The sequence below is a fragment of the Anopheles cruzii genome, chromosome 3 (genome assembly GCF_943734635.1).
Source record: "Anopheles cruzii chromosome 3, idAnoCruzAS_RS32_06, whole genome shotgun sequence".
In the NCBI taxonomy this organism is placed as follows: domain Eukaryota; kingdom Metazoa; phylum Arthropoda; class Insecta; order Diptera; family Culicidae; genus Anopheles; species Anopheles cruzii.
Window position 1 is genome coordinate 37493253 of NC_069145.1, and position 27938 is coordinate 37521190.

General features: G+C 40.4%; 2 protein-coding genes across 2 annotated transcripts; one reads left to right on the forward strand and one right to left on the reverse strand.

The window, feature by feature from the left end:
* Window positions 1-481: 481 nt before the first annotated feature.
* LOC128275487 (tachykinin-like peptides receptor 86C) lies at window positions 482-27926 on the forward strand. Its single transcript, XM_053014002.1, has 9 exons — window positions 482-675; window positions 3191-3336; window positions 6303-6516; window positions 15991-16125; window positions 16436-16516; window positions 21636-21786; window positions 26136-26332; window positions 26409-26542; window positions 27691-27926. The coding sequence occupies exons 1-9, from the start codon at window positions 482-484 to the stop codon at window positions 27924-27926; spliced, it is 1488 nt and encodes a 495-aa protein (XP_052869962.1).
* On the reverse strand, window positions 7630-14285 carry LOC128275486 (phenoloxidase 2). Its single transcript, XM_053014001.1, has 5 exons — window positions 13988-14285; window positions 10631-11313; window positions 10119-10558; window positions 8155-8336; window positions 7630-8078 (listed from the first exon to the last, which is right to left on the reverse strand). Exons 1-5 carry the CDS (start codon window positions 14283-14285, stop codon window positions 7630-7632), a joined length of 2052 nt encoding a protein of 683 aa, XP_052869961.1.
* Window positions 27927-27938: the final 12 nt, after the last annotated feature.

Sequence of the window (27938 nt, forward strand, 5' to 3'; positions counted from 1 at the left end):
TCTGGGCAAGATGTGGCTCAAGGAACTACGGATACAGTGTGGTTGTGTTGTTTTTTTCTTCAATAGACAGTTCTTGATTTTCGACCATTTTCGTTTCTACTCAGTTTGGTGCAGTACTCCAAGATAATGCTATTGAAGAAAAGTCCCTCGTTCCAGCGACTCGGTTGTTTTAAGTGAATGTGACAGAGAAACGGTGACGGTGACAATGTTCGTGAGTGCAATGCAAAGCGATGTTCTCGTGGTGGGTACCGGAGCGACCGCGGAGTGGTGTTTCGATCTACCATCAGTACACGTGCCGTGGATGTGATTTGTTGGTTGTCGGGCAGCGAGCTGACCATTCTGCTTCAGTGTGCGGCCAGATGGTACGGCGGAAGTGTGTTTAAGGTGCTCTTGATGAATGTTTCTGAGGTGCGCAAACGTGTTTCACAGGAAGTTTCGAAAAGTGTGAAAGTTAAACAGCGGATCCACCGCCACCACCACCATGAGTGAGTCCGTTGAGCTGGAGCGACTGATAAATTGCACCCAGGCGACCATTCATCGGTTTCCTTGGTCGACGGACTACAATACTACCGTCATCAGCGAGCTGAATCGAACGGAAGTGCTCGACGTGCTGGGAGAGATGATCACCAAAAGCCGAGGATACGTGCCAAAATCAGGCGACCTGATAACACTCAGGTGAGGCAGCGCGGGCTCAGATTGCTTAGGGCAGGGACGGCCGAACCGAATTTCGGTATCATATGCCCGGCTCGTTTGAGATAGGTACGGCGGGGCGTATCCGAGCGCTGAATAATTTATTGGAAATTTTCCAAACAATGAGAGGAACCAGAGCGGTCTCCAGGTGGCCCAATACAGCCTGTCAGAAAAATGACGAGAACTAATGTTTGCGGAAGGAATTGCGCTCCGTGTAATGTTTGTATAGTGTTACTATTATTAATGGTCGATGAAATAACGCGCAACCACACTGTGTGGATGCTACCGCATAGTCTTCGCAAAGTCGCTTATGAAAAGGATTCATCACCCCAGAGAGTTGCAATGAAAGATTAATTTATCGACGTATAGCACCGAACGACTGGTTGATAGGACAAGAAATACAAATACGTCTGTACTGGACACGACGACTGTACTGTAATGGACGGACATCAAAATAACTTTGATATCTAATGATGTGTGGCTGGAATGTGAGAAAAGAACATTCGTTTGATGATGTTTCGAGAACTGTTGTCTATGGACAGTAGGATCAAATATTCTGAAAACTACTTTTTAACTGTTACAACATAAGTAAATGTTAACGCTCAAACATTACAAACGAATTTTGTCGGTTGTAGAGTGTAATTTTTGTGAAAAGAATACGCTTGAAATTGATCCACTGCTCTCTGCGAGCTGCGCTCAGTATTAGTGTTCGTAGTTTGAACATTCGCAACGCAGCGTCATATTCAAAACTACGCTTTTGATGGAAATGAGATGGCATCTGTTGTGTTTTCAAGGTTTCGTGTCATGCTATTTGACAGTTTTTGTCGCTGCGAAATTGAAAATTGCATTTGGCAGTAGCATTACTCACGAGTATGTAGGAAAAAAGACGCTCTGCGACAATGCACAAGTGCTGCGTATTCTGCGTAACACGCCGGACCGGTTTTCCTACTGTGCCCTGTAAACGACTGGTGGCACCCGGACACTGCCATTCGTATCCCGACCAACGGGGTGGTTCTGAGCGAAATGTATGCAGATTAGATCCCTTTCGCCACGCCACGCTAGGCTGGTGCGGTCTGATGGTGACTAATTGTGGCAGCTGGTGAAAGACACATCCATCCACTGTCCATCGCAACCGACATGTTAATGTTATGCCCAAAACAACCCGCATTGTTAAATGAACATTTGAAAATCGATTTGAATACTTTTACATGAGTGCGCACGTCGAGGTCGTTGTTCCGATGGACGTTCTGACGATGGACCGTTCACTACCAAAGAATGCTTCCAGTGAATTGTGAAACGCCATGGCAGATAGTTAACTTTACGAAGGATATGTAGCTGCTAATTCAGTCACTCTTAAGAATTTCGATGCCAATTTTGCAACAACCATTACCTTGATTAGCCAGATAGTCTGCAAATAGAAAAATTAGGTTTGGGTTGGCATGTTTATGTGCATTTTTATACAACTAAAAAAAGTTAAAAAGGTGCTTTGGGCACACAAAAAATGTAGTGTGTTAGTTCTAGACGATTCAAAAACATATTTGCACAGATATGTTTCTATAATTTGTTTTATAACCTTCAGTTCACACTAAGAAAACCTTAGTCCCATGGAATGAACGCAAAATATTTCATTCATTTGTATAGCTTAGTGACATCTTTTCTATGCTTTCAATTAAAAATGTGGTTACCGTTCGTTTATTGAAAATTCTACCACATGAATGAATATGCCACATTCCAAAGGATTGGTTGTATGCAATAAAGAGTTGTTCCTTTTATTAATGTAATGACTCCTTGAAGAATAGTTCAGAGCATCGTTACCAGCTGCGGTTCCGATTTTTTATGGAAGGTTTTGTCGCATGACAATTGGTGAAAACAAAAAGGTTTGCCGCAAATCTAACAAGAAAACCGGTGCGCCATCTTGCCGTAATATGTGTTGATAATTTTTTCCATGCTGTTCCTGATGTTCTTTATGCTGATCTTTACGAAACATTTGTTTAACCCCATTGCAAATACACGCTGTTTGCAAATACACACAAATGATGAATTGTAATATATTCGTCATTTATTAGTGTGACAGATGCGGTTTCCAGCTAGGCTAAACAATAATCCGAGGAGTGTTGGTAACGGTATTGATATTAATGTCTCGAAAACCCGTGGGCTTAAGTTTCTGATGGAATATTGATTACTCCAACGAGACTTATGGACTTCCGTAAAAGTTGGGCATCTCTCCCAAACGTTTGATTTGTTCTGGAAGCCGCGGCTCGTGCTACGCCTCTTGTGTCAACCTCTACAATTTGGCGTGACAAGCATGTACTGTAAGCTAGAGCTAGGATGCCTACGTGAAGAACGACGACACTGTCGTCAGCAACCATTGGGAATTCTTTTACCCGTCTTTGGAACCCCTGATGATTAAATTTGGATAGTTTTTTTTTCTCTAGGTGCTGGTTTCGTCGGCAGGGCGCTCTAACTCACAGTAACGCTTAGATTGTCTTTTTGTTTGCAGAGAGTTTATTACGGAGTGCCTGTTCCCGACTACAAAAAGCCCGTACGAGCTTCCCTGGCAGCTGAAGTCCGCGTGGGGAGTGGTGTTCGGCGCGATGTTGTTGGTCGCCATCACTGGCAACAGCATTGTCCTTTGGATCGTGCTCGGTAAGTGGATTTCCCCGTTAATGGTTAGGTTTTTTTACCAATTTATATCAATGGTGTGTCAGGATTTTGGGACAGACAAGTAATTAGCCGACATCAATCTAAACACAGCTCATGTTTGGAAAGTTAATAATGTAACGGTACTATGCACGTAAAGGTAATTTCGTGGAAACTGTGAAAGTGTGTTATTCGAAGCACCTTAATAGCAGCGGCCCTTACTGAATATTATCTGAACTGAACATTATGGAACGTTGTTGATACACAACACAACTCAGCTTTTTATTATGAGACCGATGTCATTTTCAATCATTTTATTTTTATCTACAATCTGTTGACATATCTGTTGGCGGCATGTCGCTAGAAGTCCTATAAATCAGCAGAAGTTGCTGCATAATAGTAAAGAGCTGGTGACAGACGTTGATTTCCAAGAGCGCTTTAGAAAATAGAGGGTTTATTTTGTCATTTGATTAAACCCTCCATCGTGTTTCCAGCATCCAGGAATGGTCTTGTATTGGAGAAATAGACCATGCTTCCGGTTAACCGTGTAGTGGTTGGTTTGTGGATAATTTGCCAAATTGAATTACACTTATTGATAATTGCGACGCGATAATGCAAACGCATAGGTAATTACTCAATAAATCAATAGACGATTCACCACATAATTAATACTCGAAGGAATGATTTGGCGCGGGATACGCTTAGGGGTACTGACCTTATGTGTTAGCAGATATCAGTAGTTAGCAGTCTCCCAAACAATTTTGGAGTGATTTTCTTGTAACTAAAACGAAATTCTTTCATCAGATTCAAGATTAAAGGTCGATTAAGGCATTCGATTACATTTTTACACATCAATCTGACAAATAAAGTAGTTTTCGATGAGAAGTATGATAGAATACATAACTAATAATTAATATTTGTCTTTATAATTTCAGCTTTGCCAATTAGGTTACACATTTATCGCGGTTAGAGCACGACTAGGTCAATTCATTTATACGACAAAAGAAACGATGATTATATAAGAAACGCTTCTTTTATAGAGTGAATTAGTTATTCTGTTACTACAATACACTTCAAAGCTACGATTAAAAGCAAGTCGATTAACAATTTGTTTTTCAACAATTCGTCAATAAATCAGGTTGCCGGCAACAAAATTAGGTCAACGCAGAGGTACAATTAGGTTAGACTATTTCGAAGTCAGGATGCTAATGGAAAATTGATGAAGGATCTACCATAATTGATATTAATGGGGAAAATTTGTTAACCTTTGCAAATTCAATAGGCTAGCATTGAATTTTATCTTGCTACCATTGATGTACAATTTTATGCATGATGAAAAACTAAATTAAAAAGTAAAAGTAAACAGATTCTTATGTATCACCGATTTTTACAGATCACGGAACAGATTTTTATGTATCAAAAGTTTTGTTATTTTTAATCTTAGAGGATCGGACCGAGCCGTATTTTTTGTAAAAGCTTTGTTGTATTTATATCAAATAGATTCTGTACCATTAAAAAGCGAATTCAATGCTACATACTGTAAAGGCGAATTCGCCATTTTAATGATTGCACACGTATTTTTGAAACGTGTGAATTCAACCATCTAAGCGCACATTTTGCAGTTCAAAGGTTAAAAATATGGCAGTAACAAAAATGTAACTGTGATTAGTACCAGTAAATTATTACAGCTTGAATAGGTTATTTTTATTGAATGAAAAAATATTTATTATACCTTATCTCAGTCAGTAAACTGTCTTCACTAACAGCACGATCGGTTACACTTTTATGCGTTCGCGCATTTAGATTAAAAGAGTATAACGTAAAAATTTGCACAACTCGCCACTAAAATGTGTCCTTTAAACACATTTCAAGAGCTTTACAGTTTAACATCCATAAAGTATTTTGCCTCGGCAAACAGTCGGAAGCATTGGTTTGTAACACATTCATCATTCATAAATCATCAAAAATATGTAATTTTAAAGTAAACTGTACGAGAACATTATATGTTTATACGTATTATATCAATTTATTTAAATTTAAGGATTCACATGTTAAATTTATCAACGTTCATCTAGTTGACAAATGTTTTTCTATATATTATTCATAAGTACTACAAGTGCATTTTATGTTTGGATAATAGTCGATTCACATGCATCACGTTAAATACATCTGGTGTGGGCATATCGTTTCGGGTTGTTTGTCCAATAAATGCGCTGAGAGTTGGATGGCGCATTTTCTAGCAAAAAACTACATTGCAAACATGTTTCATTAGTTAAAAAACGATAGATAAAAACGAAAAATGGTAAAAAACGCGACGGTGATAGGTGGGCATGTTTTGTCAAATTTATTTCCACTTGACAGAGTCACGTTCCACGCATTGCTGTAAAAACCCTCGAAATTTTCAAAAACATAAGGTACGGAGCACTTTCATGAAATACGTTCATACTGTGCTTTAAAACGAGCAAAAACTTTCAGTGCAGCACGCATGATGTTTTTTTTCCTTTTTTTTAACTCTGCCAAGAAACTCTTTTAAGCCCACTCAAGTGCAGTGGAAAATATTGTTTTTGTCCTTGAGTACTGTACACTTTCATGCTGCATGCTGCAAAAGGGCATATGCACTTTGAACATTGTGTAGGCGAAACGAACGAACAAAAAAGGATTTGAATATAGCGCTGCCAGCCATAGGATTTGAACACAACGGGGTTCTGCCTCGAAGTGTGTGGAAGACAATATTGGTTAAGGTGCGTCGTAGTTGGCGTGAATTACTTTTTTGAGTCGATTTAATCGGGGTACGTGCTTTTTAAAAAGCATTAATAAAACACACCAAAGACTACGATCCTTTATTCAAATTACATTGTCATCCCAAACAGTATGCCCAGAGTAGTATATTGAAACTATAAGTATTTAACAACGCTCCGTTATTATCAGCAGTACATGGTAATTTATACATATTTGCGTGCACGTTCTTCCAGCTCATCGCCGAATGCGCACTGTTACCAACTACTTTCTTCTGAATTTAAGTGTCGCAGACCTGCTGATGTCCTCGTTGAATTGCTCCTTCAACTTCATCTTTATGCTCAATTCCGACTGGCCTTTCGGATCAGTTTACTGCACGATAAACAACTTCATGGCCAACATGTCCGTCGCATCGTCTGTGTTTACGCTTGTGGCAATATCGTTCGATCGGTAAGTAAAATCTATCGAAACGGTGATGTTAGATAAATTATAAAATTGAATCAGTTATCAGCATGACGAATTACTTGGAAACATTTTTGATTTTTGAAACCATGACTAATTTTACTTAATAAAACGATTCACTAAACGGAACCAAGAAACTTAAATTAAATTAAAACTTAACTTAAACTTAAGCAAGACCATCCACCTAACGGAAAACTTTGCTCTTGCGGATGCCGAATGTGCTCGCTTATAAAACGGTACTTCAATAAGCAGAGCTGGGTAATTCAATTTTAATCTTGCCATGTAAAAGTTTGTCCACGGTTTTTTTAATGCGATGGCATTAGCAGATGAACGTACGTTCGCCAGTACGTACTTTTTTTTCGCTTGAAAAATTTCAATAAGATGTGACAGATCGGAGTCGTTCTCCTACGATCGCTGCAAATGCAATTTGAAAGTTAACAAAACTAGCAACCAAACTTGTGAGGACGAAATTTTTGAGATCATTTTTCCGTCAATCGTGCCAGACACTCACAGACACCACCGCAGTAACCGAAACCACGTTCTATCGTATCATGAGCTAGTTCAATTTTGGGATCTCAAAGTTTTTGTTGAGTTCACAATGTGAATGTTTTTCATGTTACTACCGATTTCTTTACTTTGAACGTTAAAGACGTTAAAAAATGAATGAATGAGGATCACTTCATACACCAAACTTCATTCTCGAAATTGTTAACATTTAGTAAAACCTTTGACACTTACGAAAAAGGTCGCTTTAAGTTTGCAGAAAATTGGAAAATATTAAAAACTTATTTCCAAAGTGATGAGTCTTCAACTCAAACTGTACGAAATTTGAAAAGCTCATTTGGTGGCTATGTTAATAAGCAGAATTGTCGTATTTGGGGCTTGAAAAACCCACACGTCGTGCAAGAGAAGCCAATGCACTCACAACGAGTGACTGCTTCTACTTATTATACAAAATTAAGTAAGACTTTCATCTTTCATGCAGTCGAGGCACTTTATCGTCGGATAGTTCAATTTTATATTTACTTACAATCGACTTGCGGCGTGTTTGAATAGTATATGTATTTATTAGAAGTTGATTTGTGAAAGGCTGTGACCGAATTAACCGGTTCGGTTGACTGTTCGATCGTTATGCACAACCATGATCGACTGAACGGCCATGTTGGGCGTGAGGAAGGTTGCCAACCGGTCCACGCCACTACGGGCAGCCCGATCGAACGGATAGCCCATAGCCTTACGGTCTGGGTAGTAGCGGTCGCGGACGCCACAGTACGAAGCGGCATCATTGCACGTCCCCACCAGGTTCTGTATGACCCGATCCTCCTCATAGTTGGACACCATAATGAACAGGTCGGCCGGCAGCCCCTCCGGTAGTCCTTTGGGGATGAGCATGTGCGCTGGCCATCCACAGCCACAAAAGTTAAACTCTGCCTCCTCCGGTGTATCCGCTTGCGGGCGATTCTGGTCCAAGTTTCGGAAAGTACGCTCGAAGGGAATGGTAACAGTAGACTCCTTTGACCGGCGCCTAATCCGATTAGATCCGGGGCGCACTGTAACAGAAAATCACATCGTCTATGTTGTCTGAAACCTTGTTGGTCAAGAAGGGTATCTTTTCGTCTTACTTACACGCAACTAGGAATTTGTCCAGTTCGATCATAAACAAACGCTGGTCCCGGAACACCATTGGCGTGCCACGTTCGTCATTTTTGGGGGCGAGGAAAATTCGCACGAATGCCATTCGCTGGGCGTCGGAATCGTTTTCGATCATGATGGTGTAGACGAACGGCGAATGCTGCAGATGCGTGAATCTAAAAAGTGAGATAACACAATATAAAACACTTTCGATTTATTGATTGCCAAAAACTATGTATACTCGAGAGAAATCGCAAGACGAAATTTTTTTCTTACATTACATTTCTCTCTTTCATTCCAAAAAACGCCTAGCTTCAACTCGGTGCAATAGGCGCATCGTGGGCCGTTTGTTCCGTGTTGTGATTATATAATAATTTGAATGAAAAACTTCCTCACTGAAGGTGTCTTCGGATCACTCTAAATTACTTTTCTAACTAAATTCCCTACTGCATCTTCGCACTGGCACCGTTTGTATGGGCTAGGGATACATCGAGCCAATGGACTTTGGCATCGCAAAGTTGGTGAACAACTTCGGTACGAACTTCCGCTCTGCTGGAAATAACTTTACTGCGGTCTTTTCTATTGCTGATCAGAGGGTAATTGGAGGATCGCTAAGAACAATGTGTTATGTACGTACAACTTACAATATGCGTATGAGTGAGTTTCGGTTTTGTAGAGGAATTCTACCCATTATTAAAGTTTATGCAGGCTGCTGCTGGATTGTAATGTACTCCCACGATAGAATATAATTTCCCTAGCAGCAGACAGCCATGCTTGGCATTCAATATGATAATTAATTGTTTTCTACTGTCAGGCAATTTGTTATGTAATTTATAGTTACGAACAAGCACCACATCTTACGGAGTGTGGATTTGTCTTCTATGTTTCTGTCACAAATACGGTTCCGAGTTCTATAAGTTAGCGAACGGGGAATACTTCACAAACATTTCCTAACTTTTTTCTCACAAAGGAGCTTGTATAATGGCGAGTTCAATCGTTGAGGCTATGGTTTTTTTCTGCGATGTTCAACAAAACGTTGAAAAACTTTTGTAATAGTGATAATCTTTTTAATGTGCAGTATCGATGCATAAAAAGACAACTAATTTCCGTGTTTACCACTGTTGAAAAAACGAAACATGTAAAAAGCGCTGCAGGCGAAATTGTCACCTCCAACAGCTTCCATTTTTCATCAGGTAATGAGATAATTGATGATGGCGAGCCAATTGATACCGACTCGGTGGCAACAAGTGTTAAAGCCGTTGTCACCAAGGTTTACCGCCCTTGTATACATGTTGAGGCGCAACGAAGGATGTTATGGGATTTTGCAGTTGCATGTAACGTACGCAACGACATGTCAATCCAATCAAAAAGCAATTAAGCAAATGTTACCGAGTCATGTTCTGTGCCGGTTGATTTTAGCGCACGATTTCATTTGTTGATGGAGGTCGATTCAACAAAAAAGCGGATGCTCAAATTGGCCTCCAATAACAGTAATCATAATCAAATAATGAATGCTGGCAAACTTCACACTGCTTCACATTCACTTCAATTCAATTTGGAAGCCCTTTCATATTCAATCATACGCTAGCTGACAATACATCATTGTATCACTCGGGAACACTTTGCGTTCATGACTTTTCATTCGTCGTACACTATTATAGTTCACTAAAAAACTATTTGTATATGAAAGAACCCTTTTCTGATTAAATTTGGTTTGTGTGTGTTTGGCTTGTGGAAAACCCGGAACCATGCTTTGCTATACCGGAATCTAATATTTAGGTGGCACAACACAACGGGACACAATGTCCCTCGTGCAATACGAGGAGGGAAGTTTTTTTTTCAGTTTCCCCGGAACGGAGCGAAAACCGTGTCACGCTGCTTGACAAGCGGATGTAAGACTTGGGAAGAAAAGCCGATGTTGGCAAATGTACCGCTGCAAACAGTGAACGTTTACCTACCGTGCGAAAACGTTGCCTCGCGGTACGAAATCCATTCCGCGCGACAGATCCACGTCCGACTGCTGCCAGAAGGTCTGGAACGTGTTCGCTGGACCGTCCTCCGGCTGCACCGTGACGTCGGTGATGGACACACCGTCGAAAGTGAGCTGGGACCGTGTGTACGGCGTTAGTTTGTTTTTGTGCTCCTGAAAGATGTCGTCGATGTACGAGTGCCAGCGATAGAAGACGGGATCTCGCATGGCCGTCGCCACATCTCCCATCACCCCGAACGACTCCAGGTGCCGGTGGTCCGGATCGTGCGCGTACGAAATGAAGACGTGGCCCATGTTGTGCATATCGCCATACAGCTGCCGGTTCGGCGAAAGGGTGGACGACTCGATGATGTTGCCAAGAAGGTCGATGCCCTTCTCTTCGTCGAGCGGAATGCGGTTGCCGGATTCCTGTGGCAGATGCGTCCAATTAGAATGGCTTGGTAAACACACTGTTCACGATAGCGATTTGGTGAGGCTTACATCAACAACGAATCCCTGATGGATTGCCTCGTAGATGCGGTCGATCCAGCGCTCCAAATCGGCTACGTCCTGCTTGATCTGGTCCGCTTCGCGGTTCAAATCCTTCAGCACAGTCGCGTCAATGCGTCCCGGCCAGGCCCGGCTCGCCACGAGCGAGTCTAGCTTCGGGTAGTATCCTTCGGGTATTGGTTCGCGCAGATTGTTTAGCCGCTTGACGCGCTGCAGCCGATTGCTGAAGCGCTCGAAATTGTAACGGCCCACCAGTTGCTGGTGCATGTAGTAGAACAGCTCTCCCCGGCGGTCCTTATCTACAATCGCTCGGTTGGACGCGTCAAACGGATACACCAGATGCCAGTGCCAATGGTGCAGGTTGACACCGATGTCCTCGCGGAAGTACCACAGGCGATGTTCCTCGTCCAGATCGGAAGCGGTGTAGTCCTTCGGGATTACGATCGGCATACGCATGCCTTCCGGCACCACGGTGGCTTCTTCTCGTATCTGAGAGAACACTTTCGAGTCGACGTACTTGTCCGGGAAGATCTCGATAATCGTCGGCAGATCGAGGTCGTGCGTATCCTTCCGGTGAAGCAGGGCAACCGATAGCGCATAGTTGAACAGGTACGGATTGATGCGGTCGCGAGCGAAAACGGCACAGCTCTGCAGATCCTCCACGTTGCGCATTCCTAAAGAAGTCCGTGGGTGAATTAGAAATATGATGCTGCTCGAAATACTCAGTTTTCGACAATAGTATGCACGTATTCCACACGGAACGAAATCACTTTTCAATAAACCGTAATATATCCAACGTCAAATAGCAAAGAAATGCATCTTAATTATTTCATATGATGAACAACTAGAACACACACGTTTTATTAGAAACATTTTGACTTTTTGTTCAGCTTAGGTTCATTTAACCTCAACATTACCCAACATAAAGCTACATTAAAAGCGCGTGGGGGAAGGATTACGAATTAGAAAAACAGTTTGTTTGGTGGCCGATTTTCCAATTAGCTAAAACGTCTTATGACAACATATCGAAACGGGACATTTAATTACATCCCCAAGCAAGTGTCCCGAAACCACGAAGATTCGCTTGTTTTTGCCGAGACGGGATCGCGGAACAAATATTGGTCACTTTCGTCTGATTGGAAAATTTAACACCACTTTCAAGGTGAAGTTTATGGCGCCATTTGCTCCACTGTTTATGGGGACAAATTTCGATGGACTGTGAATGGGCTGTGTGCGTGTACGTTACTTGATGAAAAATAAATTACTTATCGTCTTCGAAATTCCGGGCGAAACCCAGCGAGCCGTACTTATGTCAACACTTCGTGGGAAGATGCTTCTTATTGTTTCTCTTAAGTAGCTTATCGCATTTCGAGCACAAAAAATGAACACGCAAAAAGCACAAATTGAATAATTTCTCAACGTCAACAAGTGACAGGGTCCCTCTAGCATGACTTGGCCAGGCCGGGCTCTGTTGATTTGATTTTGGGCAACCCCTCACGGAGCAAAATGCAGTAGCAGAAGTTTCATAGTCTTCATTTGCACCGTGTTAGGCGAGCGCCGTTAAGAAGTAGGGCAAGTAGCGAAGGCAGCAATGCGGTATTCGTAGGTGATGTATGCGAAGAAAGAGCAGATGAAACGTGTGGTGGAACAACGAAGACATTTGCTGACGATATTTGTACCTGGAACTTTGGCGACTAGGCTTTTATCGTAATTGATTTTCGACGGCGAAGCAAAACAGAGTCAAAAATAAGGTCAAACAGATTACGCGCCAGGTGAAATGGTGACACCAGAGCTAGATACATTATATATGGGTGTTTCCAAATACTTCATTTATAGCGGCGGATTAGTCAAAAGTTAGATTGAAGTTCCACCATTTCAATTTCTTGTAAAATTTGTCGGCCTTGCCGCACCAGCAATGTATTCCTTTCGCGTGATTACGCATTCATGAGAAGTGAAGCTTACCTACTCTTCTATACGTAGAAAAAAGTGTGCTTTCTTTCCAATAAACGAACCAATCGTAATGGAGCAATCGATGCACAGCTCACGATTCAATTATGGAAAAATCGAATCTGTGATTACATATGCGTATGTTACGCTCAATGTGACATTTCTGACGCCCCGTGAATAATGAGAGAAGGTCATAAGTGAGTCGAGCAATTCATTTACTTCTTTTGTATCGATCATGCTGAACCTAGCCGGTAAAAAAGGCAACCGACTAAACTGTAAGCGGAACGGAAAGTCATTTGCTTCCACTTACTTACTTATGTGGCCTGGGTTCCGTCTGCGGAACATAGGGCCGCAAATTTGCCTTCAGCGGGAGGCAAATGACTGTGTGGTGCTGTTGTGGTTTGCATACATTACAGTGGTTCCTGGGTACCAGCAGGATAGCGTTTGTTTTGGCTTAGAGCAGAAAATGAAGTGTTCGCAGGCAAGAGAATGTTTCGTCCGTTGTGCGTAACATTTTGGATCAGTGCCAATGGTGCCTCAGCGGGAACGCCATTCGTCGATGACTGTAACGCACTCGGGGTAATCTTGATAAATAGAAAGACGTCGATTGACATCAACACAAAGATCTGAGGAAAATCAATTGTAGCATGGAACGCGCGCTCGTAGCTGCATAAATTACCAGCCTTTCCTACACGATTGTTGTGGCACCAGCTCACGAGGCAGGACACCAACTTCACTAGTGTGGCGAGGGGTTTTATTAAATTGTCAATGTTATGTGATCGATTTGAATGGACACGACATAGCGTAGGTGAAAAGCACATTCAGTACAAAGGGAATATTCAATAATTACTTTTTGGGCCATTAAAACGACCATGGCTTGGAACAGATTGCATACGGTGGGTTTTCACATAATTGAAATGGAAGTCGTACCATGATACCTGCTCGCCGAATCCAGTTTCTGTGCAGAGCTGGCTGATAAAGTATGCCACGTATCACACCTCTCGAAGCACAACGGTTGTTGTGTAAGGAAAATGTATTCAAATATTTTCAAACACTTTTGCAAGCGGCCGAATATGACGACGAGGCACGAATGTTTACTAGGGTCCTGTACTGACTTTTAACACTACAGGGAGTTTCGGTTGACAGCGGATCACTTGGCTCTGCATTAGAGCAGAGACTCGATTGAATTCAATGAATCCTATTTCATAGCACCACCGTGTTCTCGATAACAAGATACTACTGGCCAATTTGTCGTCCATTGCTTTCGCGGTTTTCACAGTTCCAGCACCATTATCAACAGCTGATTGACGGTAGAGTGCAGGGACGATGCAGGGCAAATTAATATGGGTGTGTCGGGTAATAAATATAAAACATGAAACTCCGTGAATATCCAATACTTGCCCATGAAGATGTCAATCAAGCGTGCGGCGATTTTTCGGTGGCGTGGAATGAAGAGCGAGAATTGTTCTTGGCGCCCGAGCGACATCGGTATACGCAGATCGGGCAGGGCGATACTGCGCACGGTGACCCTCTCCTCGGCGTTTTCACCAAACCGATTCTGGATTTCGGACCCGATCGGGCGGTACCGGTCCGTCAGGTAATTGTCCGGCACATCGAAAACTACGCGCCCCTTGCCCATGAACACTGGCTCACGCGGACGGTCCAGCAGAAGCAGCAAATGTTTCTTATCGAACACCATTGTTACCGACGTCGACTGAAGGTCGCTTTAAGAATGCTCAAAAGAAGCTGAACGCAGGCAGATTTACTTGCACAACAAAAGTCACACTTGAGCTCCCCGCATGATATGGCCAGGCATTCGCAGAAAGTAACAGCTTTTATAGTGGCTGCCGGCTTCCTTAAGGGCACTCTGGGAGCGCCATGGGACGCAACGTAACCTCAAAATAAGTGATAATAAACTCTTTTGGGGCAATGGCTCCTTATCGGCACTTGAAACACGTTCGCAGATCGGGCACGATGGTAGTTTGTGGCCCGGCTGAAGTTCATTAACATCTTCGTGGTGGGCGATGGTGACGGTTTGTGACCGCAGGACAGCCCTCAGCAGATTCCCACAACATCAATCCAACACTGCATAGGTCATGGTTAGCGTGTGTCGCTCGGCCGCTTACTTTTCTTGTGCTGTGTTTAGTGAGTGTTTTGAAGGACCGAAATATCTCATTTCAAGCATCGCGTTGTCAGACAAAATATCTGAGGGTTAGAGGTCACGATGTGGTTAGCTAGTCGGGCGTCACAACGAGGCATAGATTTATCAGAACGTTTACAACACCCTTGCTCGCCCCCGGCTCCTCGGAACTTTCGCCAAGGCAGATTGGCGTCGTGGCATCTACTCGTTCTTCGTCCGGTGGCTTCTTACGACGTCATGCTACTCCGAAGATTGGAAAACTGATAACCCGGATGATGAAGAAGGTTTGTTTGTGGGCATGATTGATTTTTTTTTCTACTATCATACCATGTTTTAGAAGTTTCTTTTCACACTCTACGCACATTGCGGTGATTGAAATGCGACCAAAATATTTGATTCGTTTTCTTCTGGTTGAGCGACTTTTGAGTGAATTTATTCGAAGTTGGCAGGAGAAAGCACTATCGAATATTGTTGTGGCGCATTTTCCAACACCAAAGTTTATCTGGAATCCGGCGTTCTGGATTTGATTGATATTTATTAATACGCCTTTCCTGTGGCAACTCGATAGAGCGCTAAACTTTATATTTGTATGTTCGATTAAGATTGACTTGAAGATATTGGTTCATACAAGTTTGTGCATAAAATAATACAACAAATTACTACACGCTACGTAAAAGTATTATAACATATTATAAAAATGTACCCCCGGATGAATGGTAAAATAAACTCGGCAAGAGTTGTGAACGGAAATTGATCGACTTTCAACTTTCTGCAGAACCTCCATCAAAAACCATTATACAAAATTGAAACAAAAAACTCAATACTAAGAAAATGTAATAATCGTAAGCCATGATTTGATGTGAATGATGAAAGTGCGAAAGTGGTTGTGATACGATCGATTCTCCGAAATACTCCGAAAAGTAATGAAATATTACACGTCACTGCTGTCGTGTGGGGTGGTTTAGTGGCAGAAAAAGCAACCAAAGAGACGAGTTTCGATGTTGATGTTATCGAGCAATGTACCAAATCATCGGGATTGGGACGGATGAATTTAAAACCGAAATGATAATTGACCTGGCGCTGCTTGGTAATTTCGGAACGTATGTGGCTGGCCATGTGTAGCTCATTCATAACATTCACAGTATTATTCATGAATCATATGGGTGACGAAAATAACTAAAATTAATTGCAATATTCCCGCGGAAAATCTTTTCTTACGCTTCGCAATGTAATATCACTAGTTTCATGATTTCTTGTCTTTCAGATACATAGCAATAGTTCACCCACTGCGCCATCGTACGTCTCGTAAGAAAGCTCGAATCTTTCTACTAATAATCTGGGCGTTGAGTTGTGTTCTGGCGGCACCGTGCCTCATGTACTCCACTGTGATGACGAAGCGGTAAGTGTGAATTTTCGTCAGATGGGCGTTTCCGTCAATATGCGACTTAAATGGAACTAGGAAGTTTTATAATACTTAAGCGTTGAGTCAGATCTAGCTATTATTTGCACTGAGATAGTCTGGTAAGCTTTTAGTAAACTTACCCATGCATTTAATACTCGCTCTGTTAGAAATTACAATGAGTTTGGTATTGCTGCAACAATAGTTTTTAGCTTGAGTTAATATTTTCCAAAAACTAGTATGAGGTTAAGATGTGTCTACTGGCGCTCCGTTTCTTTTTTTAAAACTAAAACAAGTTAACTTTTTTCAGGTACAACAATGGTAAAACGCGAACTGTGTGTTACATGCTCTGGCCAGATGGGCGGTACCCAACTTCGATGGCAGATTACATGTGAGTTTTACTATTTATATAATCACTAAGTTATCAAGCTTTAGGAGACGAATGTTGGGCTATTACAGCTCAAAGTCGCTCAAAGAAAAAAAAACTAAGCTATCAAATGTACATGTTTACTAACTGTAACCACTAAATTAAATATAAATCACAAAAAAAATCGATCTTGTTGGTGCCGTAATTTTAGTGGTTGGTAACTTTTCAAGGATGGCCCTGAAGGCTAGCTACAGATGTGCCATAAGCGTTTTACATGCACTAACAGTGGTAACTGATCAGTAAGCTCACTAAGGCTGAGACTTTGTTGGCAAAATGCCAGCCATTTAATATGCTTTTCGTAAATTTCTGAACCCCATGCACGTTGAAACTATTTCTTCAAACACACATCTGAAATGGGCTCCAAGCCGGTTTTTAACTTTTAAAATTATCTTAAACGGGATTTGAGTTTGACCACTGTGAAAGACACGGCACAGTGAACACAAACTTGCTTTGAATATTAACAATAAAATACGAATATCGTCATCGTTTTGCTGCCAATATTCAAAGCCTCCACACTATTAAAGATTGTTCAGCGGCGTACAATTTCGCACAACAGAAAACTCTCAGAAACAAACAAAAGTAAAACTCTAATCACTAGCATCACTAACCGACAAACTTTACGAATGCCTTTTTGCTTCCCTAAAAGAAACCCTAATCTCTGAGTTTTCAAACTGAATTAGCGTTTGTCGGAAATGGTTGTGTATTTCGGTTTTATTTTTTAAGATTTGAAGCTTAAAACTAGTTGAAGAAGAGAACTAGCGGAAGTTTCCCAACCGAGCATCGCTAGACACGATTGGGTATGGGAAAATTGAGTTTTGCAGTTTACTAGTATAATCTTTTTTCCATTGAAACGTGTAACGTAAACATCCTCAAACGTAAGAAACCCCGAAATGATCCTGAAAATAAATGCCTGTTCCCAAACTTTGACATTATTGCCTAAAACTTCAACGTATGTCTATGGACCATGGATAACTTTCACAACTATGACGTAAGTGTAATCGCTTGTCATAAGTGAATCGTGCTCTGCTTAGTTTAACATAACATACCCAACACTAGAAGATTACTGACCAACTAGCATTAGTTTAATTACAACCCGATACTGCTGCGAAAATAAAAGTTGAATACAACACTTCCTTGGAAGCACTATCTCCTTCACCTATCGCCTTACACGCTCCTAGGTTGTGAGTTGCAGATGTATAGTTACTTCGGCAAGAATCCATTAATCAGCAATTAACTTCTGGGCATGTTTGGGCAACTCAAAGAGCTCCAATGAAAAATTCATGGATTCATTTATATCTGCTCTGCCACCAATATATGTTTGTTTACTTGGGCTACTTTTTTTTTAGATAAAAATGCGAATGAGAAAAGACCCACGGTATGCTGCTCCAGATGAAGCAGATAACATAATTCAGTCGGATAATTGAATAAGCAGGTTAGGTTTCCTTTCTTTCACATTGCCGGTCAATGAAGATCTCGATGATTTATGCCAAAGAATGGGCAGCATTATTCCAACAATATGAATTATTCCTTGGGCGCTGTAATTTGGTTTCGGTTCGGTAGCAGTTGTAGGAAATCCAATTTCTGACTATATCAAATAAAATGAATCCGAAGATTTACGTAATTCTATAGCTGGGAATGCTAAGAGAGCGAGAGAATTAGTTTTTCAAACGATTCAATATGGAAGGTAAACTTGGAAGGTTGTTTGAAATTAAGCTTAATAGATGTACTTTTGAGATACCTTTCATTGAAGATGAAAAAAGTATTTGTTGTAAGCTGTTCAGCCATTTTATGGCCTGCTGTAGCATAAATCAAGAACGCATGTTTGTATATTTTCCATAATACTGGTTAAACAAGATGTGAGTTTGCCAAATTTTGTGTCTCACAATCATGAATACTATAAAAAAAACCACCGTTAATCTAGGAGTTATCTTCCTCGATGTGCTGTTTTTAACATTCTGCTACTCGTAACATAGAGGAAAATAAAAGTGATGTACACTTCGAAAGCGCACAAAAAACATGTGAATGATATCGAAATGATGTTGGTGAACGCCATCGGAAACAGAAGTTGGGAAATGCCAACTGCCAATCCAATCTGCAAACTATAGTTAGCTCTGATAAGCTATGTTGATACCCAAACCTACTCAAGTTTGGAATTCGTGTGGCTTCAGTACTTGCCCATCTTGCATAGAGAAATATTATGACAGATAATCCAATTTTGGCTTGCAACTCGACAGCATAGCAATGATGTTCACCATGGCCACAGTCACGCTGTCGTCCGCCGTCTAGCAGCAGAACGGGATGGTTTTGGAATAGAAAAGCAAACGATCGTGGAACGAAACGTCGACCAACATCAAGGACATCGCTATTTTCTGAACCCAATCAACAAATTTTCAAATTGTGCTGTGAGTGGTGCTGGAGAAAACCGTTCTATATTCTACAGCAGCTAGGCCTATGGACTGTACTCAAAATATGAAACAAGCCAAACAAGTCTGCATGCGTAGAGTTCGTTGCGGTCATCTGGTTGGGGAAGTTAGCACAATGAACGGGATCACTGCCGTGAGCAGAGTCTTGGAACACAGCAGGAGAAAGTTTACAAAGTCTTGATGATGGTTTCTTAGCAATGAGCAGTAGAAAGAAGGGAAGTTCAAATCGTCTACTTGTGTGCTAACTTCTTTGGCCACTTTGAACCTTCGACCCATGCCCAGAATGATGGGCAAGCCACTTTATGTGACGGTTTAGAATCGACGGTTTATATTTGCTACACAAATTTTTTATTTCATTAAATTTCAAACTTCACGCGAAATGAACAAACATGACGTGGTCACCATATCTGGGCTCTGTTTTGTTATTTCTTAATTACCTGTGCAAGTTGAAAAAAATATTACATTTCCATAAAATTCGAAAATTAAACAACCGGTTGGAGCAGATTGAATAAAAACACAATACATTGACCGTAGGGATGCTTGAAAGAATACTACAACAAAGGTAAAAATGAATGAAAACATCATAATGAATACAGAAAACCTGCGGAATTTTGCAAGTTCAATGGTTGGCTTGGAGTTCATTATTTTTGTGGAGTTGGATGCTGCGGCACCTCGAGTGCCATATTTGTGTGATGGGTAAGCCGATTAACGGTAGGTTCCGTTCAGAGAAACGAATGACTTTTTCATACCCGAATGATGCAAATATGTGAAGTGATCGATAGAGAGAAACAGAGAGAGAAGAGCATAAACAGGGAATGAAAAATTGAGAGAACGAGAAAGTAGAAGTAGATAAGAAGTAAAACCGAAAGGGATAAATTCATATTGGAAATTATCGTGCCTAAATTAATCCTCTTAAACACATCCTTTCATTTACAAATATTTTGTATATGCTTCATCACATGCGTTTATTGTGTATTTCACTAAAGTCTTTAGCTACGCAAGTTAAATTGTACACACATTTACCATGATTTTAACAATTTATCTTTGTTTTGACATTATTTCTTAATTAAATTGATTACAATTCCCTGCTGGAGTTTGAGTTCGGATCATCTTATTTAAAGAAAACATATAAAAATTTCAAATTGTGAATGTGTTTATTGATACAAAATGAAATAGGGTTTCAGTTGTTATGTTGGCTTCTTTGTATTAGATTTTACCGACATCTACTCTACTTTATCGTATACGGTAGGATATTTTGTCATTTAATTTATTACAAATTATCAAGGGCACCTAAAAGGTCAATAACACCATATGTGTATGTGAGTGAATTTCTCGGGAACGTCGACATTTGCGAACCAATGTCGAAAACTCTCCGATCATAGAAGACTAGAAGAAGGACCCTTTCCCTATTCTTTTTGTGATTTATTTTAATCATTAACAAACTACACGTTAATTAAGTCTGAATTGTTAATACAAATCATTTGTTTCGCTGATACGATTGAATCCTTGGTTGCCCTAACGGTTAGCCCTGCGGAATAATATCGTGGTCATTTAAGTTTAAGTAAATTGAACTAAACGTTGATTGTGAAAAAAAAAACATGACGATTGCCACCAATGTATAAAACAGTGCTAGCACATCCACCTTCGGAATCCGAACAAATCGCATACTAACGTTTTTGCTGCCAGACAGACGGCAGACGAGTTTTGGCGTCGTGCCGTAGTAGTAAATTGAATAATTGTCGCAAGAAGTTGCGTCGCTAATTTTAAAACCAACGGTATGTAACATCTGGCCCGGTGGTTTGCCGGAAGGAAAATGTGCAAATGAAACGAGTTAATTGAAAATCCTATCAGCTGAAAAATGGAAACTTGCCAAAAGGCAGCTTTGCTTTGCAGCACATTGGAGCGCTGAGAGGAACGGCATAAGTTATTTTATATACCCTCTCGTAAAGATTCCATCCTTCAATGTTCATGGTAAATTCGTCCCGATGTCAAAAAGAATAGTTGATCGATAGTAAATGGCAATTAAACTCATTTTAAACAGTTGATAAAAAGTTATTAACAATAGAATTGTATACCACACGTTTGTTGCATCTTTAGCACAACATGAAGCAATGTGACCGAAATAGTGATGTTTTAAACAAATTTTGGGTTATTTAAGTACTAGATGAGTTTTCATTTTAACTCATCTTATGTAGCGTCTTACAAGTTACCGACACTGACGTTTTCTTGTAATTATCAAAAGTTTTTATTGTGTACCAGAAAAACATAATTACTACTCAACAAGCACACTCGGTAGTAAATTTCACGTTAGTTTTTAACTTCATAACGTTTGTCGATGGCCAATAAAGCAACACGTTGAAACCTTTACAGCGTCCAAATTGCTTTAGCGATTCTAGTCTAGTCAAGGGGTGATGAAAACTTCGTTTCCTACATACCTGGAACGTTTCCACATCTCACGGTGTTCGTTAGGGACGATTTAATAGCTGCCAAGGGGCAGCACCGAATCGAGACACACGTTCATCATTCTTGTCGTCCGTCGGGAATTGGCGGAACCAATTAGGAGCATGGAACTTTCGTAAAATAACTCAATTAATGGGCCCGTGTCCGGTGAACGTGTACACTTAAATGGCATTCGCTCCACTTATCTCATCCATCGTCAGCTACAACCTGGTGTTCCTGATACTCACTTACGGGATTCCGATGCTGATCATGATCGTGTGCTATTCGCTGATGGGTCGAGAGCTATGGGGCAGCCGATCGATAGGGGAACATACCGAGCGGCAACTGGAATCGATGAAATCGAAGAAAAAGGTAAGTGCAATGGCTCGGATTGTTTTATTTATACACCAAGTTTCGCTAAAGGCAAATACAGTGGCAGTCACGTTCTACCTTTCCTCGGCTCTAATTACATTTCGGCGAATTTTATATTTAATCCATTGTTGAACCGTTTTCAAATTGTGAATCGCTTGCTATAAACTCTTAAAACAAATGAACCAGTGACCTTCTTTGAAAACATTAAACCCTTAAACGAAACAGGTAGTACAGAACGTATAAAGGGAGAATGGAAAAGGAGAAGCCAGGCAGAAGCGATAAATTTTAAAATTTTGACCCTAAGTGTTATTGCCGCAAAGTTTAGAGTCTATTCCAAAAGAGATGTTGTGCTTCTTAGTAATTTTCGAAACTTGTATTATAAATGCTCGTGCTTTTACTTCACAATTTGAGCACCCTCATAGGTACTTTTAAAAGTTCGAAGCTACGGTTTTTTTGTTGCTGGTTATTGTTGTTCTGCTTTTGTTCCTTATATTTTCGACGCTTCCGCTAGATTCAAGTACGATCCCTATTAGCCTTGAGTGCAAGATATGTTTGGCGCTATTAAGATTAGTCCTGTTGGTGTGGGTAGCTTTGTCTCGCCAATTTTACAGTGCAACTTTTTCACAATAGCTGTGCAGCAACCCGGTCTGTTTGCTCATTTGCATTTTTACCTTCTAATACATACATAGTGATGTATATAAATATTACTTTGCGAACCGTGAATCGTACTGCATATCTCATTTTACAACCATGCCATCCCAGTATCGAGTCTTATAACATTATATTTTTCTTTCACGAAGCAAGGGATCCTCTATAACGTGAAGTCACGTACCGAGACAGTGAAATGATTTTAAATTTAAATGTTTCTAAAGATTCGTATACACAAAAAAACAATCTTCCACACACGCTAACTACAATGTTAACGAGCTTTGTTATGGAGTTTCAAAACATTATTTATTGAATGAAGCTGCAAATCAACAAAGTTACCGAACGTGCATGCATTGCAAGCTATTCCTGATATTTCTTAGGTTAGAGTTTTCTAAAATGTGCTATTCCAAATTCGAAACTCTAATTAGGTTATGTGAAGTTAGCGAAAAGCAAGCACCTGGTAACGTTTAGCAATATTCCTAGCTAGAAGGGCTCTAGCAGTACTTCTGCATTCTTCTTATTTTAAGAGAATACAACGAAGCAGACGAAATACTCGACTTCCGTTAGTGAAATTTGTCCAAAACGATTGTCTAGAGAAGTACATCCTTTTATTCAAATTACCCTGAGGCTCTAAGTTCCCCGGAGACACAGCGTTGTTGACCACGAATTAATCAATGGCTTCCTCCGTCGAATGGTGCAAGAAGAAACACCTGCTGTGAATTTCGATACGCAGCTTCACAGAAGCAATTGATAGCGTTTCTCCTCTTGTTGTATCTGTTAGTAGGAGCGTTGATTGTATTCCGGAATAAATAGATAGTTACTCAATGAGAGACTTGCTGGCTACACACCACAGGTTTTCTGTCAAACTTCCTGTTTTAAATCTTGCATTTAGGAGAACAACTTGAACGACAGATTTTGGTATGAATTGGTAGGCCTTTTAGTAAATAAACCACTTGCTGGACTAAACGGATATGACAGACCTAAGGGGACCAGCCGCTTTCCACGGAAAGGCCCTCCATAGTAAATAAGCACTTGGATGAATCCCATGTCACGAAACTGTTTAAGTGGAAGGTAAAAGGGTACAGGTGATTGGTTTTATTTTCAATGGAGTATTTCTAGATCGAGGCGATTCTCCTCGACATCAACACTTCAAAAAGCAGCAATTTTAACGATGTCGAACACTAGAAAACCCTTCAGGAAATTTGAAGTATAATCTTTCTAGCTCTGCTCAGCTCTGCTGACAACAGAAGGGCCCTAATAGTGTGACATAATTATACAGTATTGTTCGAGAGTTCTAAAGTTTGACATGATCTTGTAGGTTATCGAGCTGCCTAGCTAATATAAGCGTATAGCCGTCGCGATATAGTCACGATAAACGAGTATGTATTGTTTCCAATGCATGCACAATTTGTTTTTAACAACCGGTTGGAAAAAGAAGAAATCTGCATTTTTGTTTTCAACCGTTTGAGTTAAAAATGATTGCATTCATATTTTGAAAGAATCTTTAAACATATACTTAAACTTGCATAGTTTTCATAAAGGTTTCCTTTCCTGAAGTGAAAGGAAAATGTCTCTAGGTCAAATGGTAAACGTTCCGAAAGCGGTAATACGAAGGATATTTTTCATTATTTATAATTTTTCTGGTGAGCGTACCGTCCTGAAATTATTACACGAGGAAATTATTGATTTTTTGTCTAGCCTGAACTTTGGTTATACTGGTGTTTCTGAATATTATCACTTCGATCACGTTTTAAGACGAAAGACCTTAAGCGATTATACTATTAATGTTTCTTTGGACGGATGTTTGCATAAGGCGAATGGAACAATCCTAAGTGTCTTTTTATTTTGTAAAATTTATCGTTTTTACCTTTACGCTGCATTCATGTATGATAATTGCTGTTCGTTGCTGCGCATTTTCCCTGTTTTATATGCAGGATAAACTCTCTTGAGACTGTTACTATCATTGAGCGGCGCAGTATCATAAACTAAAACTTGACCCAACGTAGTAACTTTCTTAATTTCCAAGCATGGCAACCTTTTTCCCAAACTATGTGTAGTGTAGAGGGAAAAATGTTTGTTGAATGTGGAACAAATGTTTTCATCTAGCATGGAGAAATCCGTATTCCAGACCAATTCTTGCACAACTTCAATCATGGCGAACGTAAAGTTCTGTACATTCGTTAACCCTCATATTGTATCAGGCACATAAGGTTTACCTTCCATAAACTTGCATCCATAACAAATAGAATAATATGTCCCCGAGTCCCCAATCTCATTACTTTAGATATAAACTGTCTGACGAACCTTCTTTACTGATTTATGCAAGTTGCTCTTTCCCGCTTAATTGAGATGCTTTTTAGGAAGAATACGATGAAATACGAGTTTTAGGTAGTAATAGAAAAGCATCTTGAAGATTTGCTTAGTGATATATATTTGGCAGTATGTAACTTTGTACAAATATAAACCAATGTGAAAGTGTAAATGTAAAATTTGAATCTATAATTAATGTCAAAAAATCATTTAGAAAGACTTACAATACCTTTTTTAACATTGGAACAGGGTTCGCTAGTATATTTAAACTCTTAGTCAAAGAATCAGTCTATTGAATAGTTTGAAAGATATCTATTTTAACAAGAAATGATATGATAAATGATACATTTCGGACATTCAACTGCGACATATCAAATATGTGCCAACAGGTTCTAAAAGACATCTATTAGCAATATAGTAAACACGTTATTAGTTGAGCATGAAGTGTTGTTTGATTACGACGAAAGCAGAAGATAACCATGTGACGCTTTTTTCTCGCGGAGTATGTGGCATTTTTATTGTTAGCTCTCCCGATGGCAAGTGGCTATGGTTCATTGGTTGGGCATGAAAATTAGTCCCGCTTAAACCGGCGATTATCGGGGAACATGTGTTGCAGAAGTTTTCTATGCCATGCTCCAGGAAAAACTCCCATCAGTGCAACCATCCTTCGTTAGGTGGTCCAGTCCAGTAGGTTTTCGCCTTAGCACATTTTTTCCACACCGAGATCGTGACATGCTTTTAAAATGCTGTCGCACGGGCATAAATTCAGTAGTTCCCTTTGTAGTTATTCACACAAAGTCACTCGTATTCCTAATACTTTGCCTGAACGACATTCACGCGGGAATACTGATCTCTGGAAATGGCACAAGCAGCATAGAAATTCCGCTGTCATGTGTTTTAACTTTAAGACCGGGAAATTTGCATTCCTTCACGCGAGCTTATAGAGGAAACTGTAAGGGAAAAGTCAACGCATTATATTGCAAATTGGTTGACGAAATGGAAAATACTTTACCACCAGGGAAATGGGAATGTGGCCTATGCCAACCGGAATTGAAGCCATCGCTACGTTCCCCTGTTCCAATGGGAATAAATAGTGTCGTCGTACTTTGTTGGACATTTCTGATGCTTGTTTGAGTTTGTTCGAACAGTTGTGTTCGAGCTGGCATAATGTTTTTGATACAGCCAACGACATTGGGAAAATCTTCTGTTTCTTTTTATTTTTTACCGTTAAAGGGGAGATTATCTTTGAAACATTCGTTTCATCAGAAGTTCTTCATCGAAAAGCAATATATTTGTTACCGAAAAGTTTTATCTACCAGTCATAAAAAGGTGGCTATAACCACAAACTGAGTTGCTCAGTACTTTCATGCCCTCTTTTCGTTACTCAATAGGTAGTCCGAATGTTTATCATTGTCGTCACAATATTCGCTATCTGCTGGCTACCATATCATTTGTTCTTCGTGTACGCGTATCACAACAATCAAATGACTTCCTCCAGTTACGTGCAGCAACTGTACTTGGGCTTCTACTGGCTCGCGATGTCAAACGCGATGGTCAATCCTATCATTTACTACTGGATGAACGGTCGGTAGGTATCCTTCGCTCGATGTAGTTCGTTAATGTTATTGAAATGCAAATCATGTTTTTCTCCGTTTCTCCCGAAGGTTCAGGGTGTACTTCCAGGAAATTATCTGCTTCTGCTGTTTGCAGTTCATCAATTCACGCATGCCCGATGGTGTTCCACAGGGTGTGCTGTTGAACAAGAATTCCAATTCCGAGCTAGGGCGATATCGTTCGTGTAAGTTGACAAAAATTTAAATCAATGATCTGAGTACAATAGGTTTAAGTGTCCACAGCCGGTTAGTTGTTTGTATGGTTTTGAAATATGCTGTACCTAGCATTACTTCTTATAAATCCGTGACTAGCAAAAGTGCAGATTCGTTATGATGATATGTGGTGCAATTATGGAGAATCCACCGAATGAACCCATTCTGATTTTTTTCAAGGAATAAACTGGGCCTCTCCATTGTTTGTTGTACATTTGAAACACCATCATGGTGGTAGAACAACGAAGAGAAGTGCGTGGTTAAAAGCTTTAAGACAGTGAAATGATGCGTATTATGTTATGAACCTTCTTCAAACTGAACCATCCTGCGTTGGGTCGAAGCCGCAACTTGAATCAGGACACCCCTTGGGAACAGAATGTTTAGCAAGGGTTTGAATCATATCTTCTGCTGCAATCCTGTAAGCCGATCAAGTGGATATGTTTAAAGGTAGTCAGCAAAATGTAGTGCAAATAGATTATTTGCATTATATCCAAGAAATGTATTTCAATCTGTGAAGAACAGATAGTTAAGCATTATTTCGGACATGTTATTATTATTTTATTTCATTCGTAAGTAGTTTCTTTTGAAAATATGAGGTTTCTTCAAAGAACAGATTTTAGGCTAAATTTACTTGCCATTAGGATTTGCCTGCCCTGCCTTGGCTTTGGCAGGAATATCAGAATCTTTCTGTTTTTATATTTTTCACTTCTGAGATGACCAATCGATCGACGGGTGGCGTATAAACCAGAACCACATCATTAATCATTCCGAACAGGATATAGCATGGGTTGTGTAACTTAAGACCTGAACGAAGCCTTAACATCGAAGGCAAGTACCGTGGAAACCGCAAAAACCGTGAGCAACCAGCCTGTTGGAAATTTCTTGTAAAGCTCCTCCGAATACTTTTGAAAAAGTTTATGCTTTTCAACTGTAGTAAATTAAGAACGAACCGGGGTTCTTCAAAGATTAAAAAAAAACAGTAGTAAATAACGTGTTGTCTGTTATTGGAAGTGATACTTTTTTTCTTTACGATCATTGTTCGATGTAAGGATTCTTACATATTTTTTCAAATTATATTGAATCGAAGAATGCACGTTATGTCTTTTCCGCTGACATGCAGATCGCCAGCGGTCCGTGTCGGTGCGATGGCGCCCACAAAGTGTTGAAGAGTACCGAATGCGAACTGGGATGCCTCGACCGGCCCATTTGAGTGTGAACGTGATAGAGAATGCGGCCAACGGTGACAAGCAAGCGACCACGGACATTGCCGAACTGCAGACTATCAACTTCTTGCACCTGAATCACAACTCGAGCGAGCTGAAACATAGCTCTTCAAACAGCCACGAATTCTCCTGACATCCACAGTAC

Excerpts from the sequence above, each read along its gene's own strand:
- LOC128275487 (XM_053014002.1), top strand. The coding sequence starts at position 482 with ATGAGTGAGTCCGTTGAGCTGGAGCGACTGATAAATTGCACCCAGGCG. Across the intron at positions 6,517-15,990 it reads GTGGCAATATCGTTCGATCG|ATACATAGCAATAGTTCACC; the intron begins GTAAGTAAAATC and ends CTTGTCTTTCAG. Across the intron at positions 16,126-16,435 it reads TCCACTGTGATGACGAAGCG|GTACAACAATGGTAAAACGC; the intron begins GTAAGTGTGAAT and ends AACTTTTTTCAG.
- LOC128275486 (XM_053014001.1), bottom strand. The coding sequence starts at position 14,285 with ATGGTGTTCGATAAGAAACATTTGCTGCTTCTGCTGGACCGTCCGCGT. Across the intron at positions 11,314-13,987 it reads CTTGATTGACATCTTCATGG|GAATGCGCAACGTGGAGGAT; the intron begins GCAAGTATTGGA and ends GGACTTCTTTAG. Across the intron at positions 8,337-10,118 it reads CGAGGCAACGTTTTCGCACG|ATTCACGCATCTGCAGCATT; the intron begins GTAGGTAAACGT and ends CTCACTTTTTAG.